General features: G+C 48.1%; 1 protein-coding gene across 1 annotated transcript in view; it reads right to left on the bottom strand.

Annotated features, from left to right (window-relative positions):
- The window catches only part of yju2 (YJU2 splicing factor homolog), a 29,796-nt gene extending 23,041 nt beyond the window's left edge, over nucleotides 1-6,755 (bottom strand). Inside the window, exon 1 of the mRNA XM_070860884.1 lies at nucleotides 6,693-6,755. Coding sequence (XP_070716985.1) covers nucleotides 6,693-6,716 — 24 coding nt within the window. The 5' untranslated portion in view covers nucleotides 6,717-6,755. The remainder of the gene's footprint in view (nucleotides 1-6,692) is intronic.
- Between the last annotated feature and the right edge of the window lie 1,532 nt (nucleotides 6,756-8,287).

Consider the following 8,287-nt stretch of genomic DNA (forward strand, 5'->3'; position numbering starts at 1 on the left):
GAACAAGTGGCGGATGGAGAAAGCACAGGAGATACAACAACTGGCTGACAGCCATGATATGCGAGGATTCTTCATCGCAGTCAAGGCCACCTACGGTCCAAACTCCCAAGATCCCACCCCACTACTGGCCAAGAATGGGGAAACACTCATCAAGGACACCGAGGCTGGCAGGGCTCGCTGGAAGCAGCACTTCGAAGATCTCCTCAATCGAGACTCTGCCTTTGACTCGAGTGTTCTCGACTCCATCCCGCAGCATCGACTCGCCACCACCTCAGTGAAACCCCAACACTGCACGAGGTAGGAAAAGCCATAAAACAGTTGCAGAACAACAAGGCTACGGGTGCGGATGGAATCCCTGCTGAGGCGCTAAAGTATGGTGGAGAGGCGCTGTTGGCATGGATACATGACCTCATCTCTCTCATATGGAGGGAGGAGAGCATGTCGGGAGATCTCAGTGATTCAGTGATCATGACCATCTTTAAAAAAGGGGATAAGTGCGACTGCGGCAACTACAGGGGAATCTCCGTTATCAGCCACTGTGAAAGTTGTCGCTAGAGTTCTCCTCAACCGTCTTCTTCCTGTGGTCGAGGAGCTCCTCCTGGAGTCACAGTGCGGATATGGGGCACAACGGACGTGATCTTTGTAACGCGACAACTGCAGGAAAAATGCAGGGAGCAGCGCCAGCCCTTATACACGGCCTTCTTCGCCTTTGACACTGTCAACCGCGAGGGTCTATGTAGCATCCTACTCAGTTTCAGATGCTGCCAAAGGTTTGTCAACATCCTTCGCCTGCTCTACGACGACATGCAGGCCGTGATCCTTACCAACGGATCCATTACAGACCCAATCCACGTCTGGACCGGGGTCAAACAGGGCTGCGTTATCGACTATATCCCGGGGAGCTTGTTGATTGTGAGGTGGTGCATGGCAGTTCCCCGCTGGAGTGGAACTAAAGTACAGAACCAGTGGGAAGCTGTTTAACCTACGCTGCCTCCAGGCCAGGTCCAAGATCACCCCAACCTCTGTCGTTGAGTTACAGTACGCGGACGACGCCTGCGTCTGCGCACATTCTGAGGCTGAACTCCGGGATATAGTCGATGCATTTACTGAGGCATATGAAAGCATGGGCCTTATGCTAAACATCCGTAAGACAAAGGACCTCCACCAACCTGTCCTCGCTGCACAGCACTGCCCCCTAGTCATCAAGATCCATGGCGTGGCCTTGGACAACGTGGACCATTTCCCATACCTCAGGAGCCTCTCGTCAACAAAAGCAGACATTGATGTGGAGATTCAACACCGTCTCCAGTGCGCCAGTGCAGCCTTAGGCCACCTGAGGAAAAGTGTTCGAAGACCAGGCCCTCAAATCTACCACCAAGCTCATGGTCTACAAGGCTATAGTAATAGCTCAGAGGCATGGACGATGTATAGAAGACACCTCAAGTCGCTGGAGATATATCACCAACAATGTCTTCGCAAGATCCTGCAAATCCCCTGGGAGGACAGGCGCACCAACATCAGTGTCCTCGCCCAGGCTAACATCCCCAGCATTGAAACGCTGACCACATTCGATCATAGTTCGCATGCCAGACACGAGATTCCCAAAGCAAGTGCTCTATGTGGAGCTCCTTCACGACAAACGAGCCAAAGGTGGGCAGCGGAAACGTTTCAAGGACACTCTCAAAGCCTCCCTGATAAAGTGCGACATCACCACTGACACCTGGGAGTCTCTGCCAAAGATCGCCCCAAGTGGAGAAAGTGCATCCGGGAGGGCATTGCGTACTTCACGTCTCAACGCCGAGAGCGCACAGAGGTCAAGCGCAGCCAGTGAAAGGAGCGTGCGGCAAGCCAGTCCCACCCACCCCTTCCCTCAACGACTGTCTGTCCCACATGTGACATAGTCTGTATTGGACTGTTCAGCCACCAAAGAACTCACTTCAGGAGTGGAAACAAGTCTTCCTCGATTCCGAGAGACTGCCTATGATGATGATGAGAGGTAGAAACCCTCACCACATTTAAAAAGTACTTGGATGTGCACATGAAGAACATAACCTACAGGGCTATGGACCAAGAGCTGAAAAGTAGGATTAGGCTGGATAGCTCTGTCGGCCGGTGCGGACACAATGGGCCAAAATGGCCTCTTTCCGTGCTGTACATTTCTATGATTTTATGTTGGAATCCAGTGATAGCATTCAACATCGAGGTCAAGTATAACAGTCAGATGGAGACTGACTCTCTCCACTCTCAACCCAATCTCAGAACACCGAAACAGCGTGATATTTTACCACTCCCATCCTTTGGCCTGTCTGACTGACTCTGCCAATTGGTGTCCAATGATTTGCAGTTTTGTGCATTAGGTCACTATAGATTAGGAAGTGGACGGAGACTGCCTAAACTCCTTTCACATAGAGCTCTTCCAGCCAGCAGACATTTATCCATCAGTTTGGACTGGATTTGAACTCAGATCCTGGGGTGAAATGTCAGTGTCTAATCCATTGCACCTAGTTTGCCCTGGATGTGCACTTTGACCCATGGCTATTTACTGGCAAATACAATAACTAGATTGGTCAAGCTGATTTTAGCGGTAAAGCTCAACCAGAAGTGTAGGTTATATGTTACCATGAGCACAAACAGATCTCGGCATTAGACTGAAATGGCTTCTCAAGGACATCCCTGATGGATGAGCCGAAAGTCCCAGTTTTGATTGCCAGTCTGGATTGAGCTAGTCACTGGATCAGCAGCATGGTGCCTCAGCGACCTTCATTGCAAGTCTATGGAGTCAGAACAATGCCCTCTGCCCCACTGGGCAAACACTTTATGGATTTTTCCAGAACTATTGAACATTAATATCTTCACTACTTTGTATTAAACTTTTCCTCATTGACTGCAATGCCTACACTTTCAGAACAATCTCAAACATAATTGCAAACCCCAGGAGTGAATGGAAGTGTGTGCGATTAGAAAGAACTATATTGGCCTTGGATTGAGTGCAATGTAGGTTTAGCAGAATTCTACCCAAACTCCAGGGCTTCAAATTCGAGGAGATTACACAAACTAGGGTTATATTCCCTGGAATTTCGAAGATTAAGGGGGTAATTTGATCGGTTTAAGATATTAAGGGGAACTGATAGCATAGATAGAAATAAACTATTTCTGCCTAGGGCTCTGGTCTAAAAATTAGAGACAGGCCTTTCAGGAGTGAAATTAGGAAACACTTATGGCGGAACAGGCTCGAGGGGCTGAATGGCCTACTCCGGTTCCTAATTCACATTTACATAGTGGCCAACATGAAGTACTTTTGAAATGTAGTCACTGTTGTTCCATAGAGAATCAGCACATAGTAAATAAACAACCTAACAGCCAGTGAGATAGATTGCCATTCAAGTCTGGTTTGGCCAGCAATGATTCAGGGAGTAAGTGACCAGGACTCCAGGAGGAACTCCCTGCAGGAGGACACATAAAGAAAGACTTGCATTTATATAGCGCCTTTCACGACCACTGGACATCTCAAAGCACTTTACAGCCAATTAAGTACTTTTGGAGTGCAGTCACTGTTGTAATGTGGGAAACGCGGCAGGCAATTTGCACACAGCAAGCTCCCACAAACAGCAATGTGATAATGACCAGATAATCTGTTCATTTTGTTATGTTGATTGAGGAATAAATATTGGCCAGGACACCGAGGATAACTGCCCTGTTGTTCTTCTAAATAGTGCTATGGGATCTTTTACATCCACCTGAGAGAGCAGATGGGGCCTCGGTTTAACGTCTCATCCGAAAGATGGCACTCCCTCAGCACTGCACTGGATTGTCAGCCTAGATTTTTGCACTCAAGTTCTTGGAGTGGGACTTGAACTTCGGACTCAGAAGCGAGTGTGCTACCCACTGAGCCACAGCTGACACATAAGGAGACATTAGGACAGGTGTGAGACGTGAATTGGCTAGGATAGACTGGCGAATGATACTTAAAGGGTTGGCGGTAGATAGGCAATGGCAGACATTTAAAGATCACATGGATGAACTACAACAATTGTACATCCCTGACTGGCGTAAAAATAAAACGGGGAAGGTGGCTCAACCGTGGCTAACAAGAGAAATTAGGAATAGTGTTAAATGCAAGGAAGAGGTATATAAATTGGCCAGAAAAAGCAGCAAACCTGAGGACTGGGAGAAATTTAGAATTCAACAGAGGAGGACTGAGGGTTTAATTAGGAGGGGGGAAATAGAGTATGAGAGTAAGCTTCCAGGAAACATAAAAACTGACTGCAAAAGCTTCTATAGATATGTGAAGAGAAAAAGATTAGTGAAGATTAATGTAAGTCCCTTGCAGCCAGAATCAGGTGAATTCATAACGGGGAACGGGCAGACCAATTGAACAAATACTTTGGTTCTGTCTTCACTGAGGAAGACACAAATAACCTCCCGAAAATACTAGGGGACCGAGGGTCTAGCGAGGAGGAGGAACTGAGGGAAATCCTTATTAGTCAGGAAATGGTATTAGGGAAATTGATGGGATTGAAGGCTGATAGTCTGCATCCCAGAGTACTTAAGGAAGTGGCCCTAGAAATATTAGATGCATTGGTGGTCATTTTTCAACATTCCATGGACTCTGGATCTGTTCCTATGGATTGGAGGGTAGCTAATGTAACCCCACTTTTTAAAAAAGGAGGGAAAGAAAAAACAGGGAATCATAGACTGGTTAGCCCGACATCAGTAGTGGGGAAAATGCTGCAGTCAATTATTAAAGATGTAATAGCAGTGCGCATTTGGAAAGCAGTGACAGGATCAGTCCAAGTCAGCATGGATTTATGAAAAGGAAATCATGCTTGACAAATCTTCACATTTTTTGAGGATGTAACTAGTAGAGTGGATAAGGGAGAACCAGTGGATGTGGTGTATTTAGACTTTCAAAAGGCTTTTGACAAGGTCCCACACAAGAGATTAGTGTGCAAAATTAATGCACATTGTATCGGGGGTAATGTATTGATGTGAATAGAGAACTGGTTGGCAGACAGGAAGCAAAGAGTGGGAATAATCGGGTCCTTTTCAGAATGCAGGCAGTGACTATTGAGGTACCGCAAGGTTCAGTGCTGGGACCCCAGCTATTTACAATATATATTAATGATTTAGACGAAGGAATTGAATGGAATATCTCCAAGTTTATAGATGACACTAAGCTGGGTGGCAGTGTGAGCTGTGAGGAGGATGCTAAGAGGCTGCAGGGTGATTTGGACAGATTAGGTGAGTGGGCAAATGCATGGCAGATGCAATATAATGTGGATAAGTGTGAGGTTATCCACTTTGGTGGCAAAAACAAAGCGGCAGAATATTATCTCAATGGTGACAGATTAGTAAGGGGAAGGTGCAACGAGACCAGAGTGTCATTGTACATCAGTCATTGAAAGTAAGCATGCAGGTACAGCAGGCAATTAAGAAAGCAAATGGCATGTTGGCCTTCCTAGCGAGAGGATTTGAGTATAGGAGCAGGGAGGACTTACTACAGTTGTACAGGGCCTTGGTAAGGCCACACCTTGAGTAGTGTGCAGTTTTCGTCTCCTAATCTGAGGAAGGACATTCTTGCTATTGAGGGAGTGCAGCGAAGGTTCACTAGACTGATTCCCAGATGGAAGGACTGACATATGAGGAGAGACTGGATCGACTAGGCTTATATTTACTGGAATTAGAAGAACGAGAGGGGATCTCATAGAAACATATAAAATTCTGACGGGACTGAACAGGTTAGATGCAGGAAGAATGTTCCTGATGTGGGGAAGTCCAGAACCGGGGTCACAGTCTAAGGATAAGGGGTAAGCCATCTAGGATTGAAATGAGGAGAAATTTTTTCACCCAGAGAATTGTGAACCTGTGGAATTCTCTACCACAGAAATTTGTTGAGTCCAGTTCGTTGGATATATTCAGAAGAGAGCTAGATATGGCCCTTACGGCTAAAGGGATCAGGGGGTATGGAGAGAAAGCAGGAAAGGGGTACTGAAGTTGCATGATCAGCCATGATCATATTGAATGGTGGTGCAGGGCCGAATGGCCTGCTCCTGCATCTATTTTCTATGTTTCTTATGTGTGCGTGCAAAATATTGGTCACAGAGGTAGGGTTTGAGGAGAGTCTTAAAGGAGAAGAGAAGGTTAGGGTAGCGGAGAGGTTTAGCGAAGGAATTCCAGAGTTTAGGGCCGAGACGACTGGAGGCTGATGGTGGGGCGAAGGAGGTGGTGGATGCACAAGAGCCCAGAGTTGGGAGTGTCAGCCTACATTTATTGCTCAAGGCCCTGGAGTGGGACGTGAACCCACGACCCTGTGACACAAAGCTAGAAATAATGCTACAATATTAGTATGTTTTTTATAGCACAGCATTTGGATAATGTTTCTGGTTTTGAAACGACCATTTTTCCCCCAATCAAGTTCCAATGTTAATTCTTATAAGATTTTTCCTGAAAATTGATCATTTTGAATATCTCAGAAAATGTCGTGTTTGCTGCCGAAAGGTACATTGTGTAATATAATCATCGCAATGATCAAACTATCCGTGGGCTGACAGAGGCCACTCGGCCCATCGGGCCTGTGCGAGTGCGGCCCCGGCCCACCACACCACACGCCGCTCCCTCAGGCCCGCACCACCGGCCCCAGCTCAACTCAGACCCCGGGCCACGGACACAACCCCCTCACAATCCGCACTCACATTCAACACCTTCCGCTCCGACATCTTGCAGCAGCTCGGAGCCCGGCCCGGCTCAACCAATCCCCACCCCCAGCCCCCGACTCAACCAATCCCCCCACCCCAGCGCCCGGCTCAACCAATCCGCACCCCCCCCTGGGCCCGGCTCAACCAATCCCCAGCCCGCTCCGGCTCAACCAATCACCACTCCGCCCGGCCCGGCTCACCCAATCCGCACGCCCCCGGGCCCGGCTCAACCAATCCCCACCTGCAGCCCGCTCCGGCTCAACCAATCGCCAGCCCCAGTGCCAGGCTCAACCAATCCCCAGCCCCCGGATCAAACAATCCCCACCCCCCCCAGCCCCAGCCTGGCTCAACCAATCCCCAGCCCCGGCTTCAACCAATCCCCGGCCCCGGCCCGCATCAACCAATCCTCAGCCCCGCCCCGGCTCAACCAATCCCCAACCCCGCCCCACCCCCCCCCGCTTCAACGAATCCCCAACAACCTGCGCCGCGCCCATTGGACAGTATCAGCCGCTTTCCAGTTCGGGCTTTCCTATTGGTTAAAACCTTAACCAATCAGCCCGCCTGCTGAAGCACGGAGGCCGAGCGGAGAACGGGAGTTCGGTTTTTCGTTCCGGTCCCTGATGACCCAGGAGAAAGAAAGACTTGCATTTATATAGCGCCTGTCATGACCACCGGACGTCCCAAAGCGCTCTACAGCCAGTTTTGGAGTGTAGTCAGTGTTGTAATGTGGGAAACATTGGCCTCAATTTTACCCCCAGCGCAACTGGCGGAGGGTCTGGGTGATAATGTCAAACCTGCAGAACCCGATCCCAACCCGCTGCAGATATTGGGGACGCCCGAGAGTCTCGCTATGAAGAGGCGTTAACATATTTAACATTTTTTTAACTTTTAGTTCTGGAACTCCCTTACCCTCTCCGCCTCGCTACCTCTCTTTCCTCCTTTAAGACGCTCCTTAAAACCTACCTCTTTAACCAAGCTTTTGGTCATCTGCCTTAATTTCTTCTTTTGTGGCTTGGTCAAATTTATCTGTTTTATCTTAACACTGCTGTGAAAGCGCCTTGGGACATTTTACTGCGTTAAAAGCGCTATATAAATAAAAGTTATTATTTATTATTATATTTAAATCTGGCTCCTATAATCCCATTTGGAGCCCAAATTGAAATTTACTGGCGCAGCACGGGATTGCCAGGGAAATGGAGTCAAGATTGCTTGGCATTTTATCAAGGTGGTTAAAGGCCTGATATGTTATTTGGAGAATAGAAACATAGAAACATAGAAAATAGGTGCTGGAGTAGGCCATTCGGCCCTTCTAGCCTGCACCCCCATTCAATGAGTTCATGGCTGAACATGCAACTTCAGTACCCCATTCCTGCTTTCTCGCCATACCCCTTGATCCCCCTAGTAGTAAGGACTTCATCTAACTCATTTTTGAATATATTTAGTGAATTGGCCTCAACAACTTTCTGTGGCAGAGAATTCCACAGGTTCACCACTCTCTGGGTGAAGAAGTTTCTCCTCATCTCGGTCCTAAATGGCTTACCCCTTATCCTTAGACTGTGACCCCTGGTTCTGGACTTCCCCAACATTGGGAA

Source organism: Pristiophorus japonicus, chromosome 18 (genome assembly GCF_044704955.1).
Source record: "Pristiophorus japonicus isolate sPriJap1 chromosome 18, sPriJap1.hap1, whole genome shotgun sequence".
Lineage (NCBI taxonomy): Eukaryota > Metazoa > Chordata > Chondrichthyes > Pristiophoridae > Pristiophorus > Pristiophorus japonicus.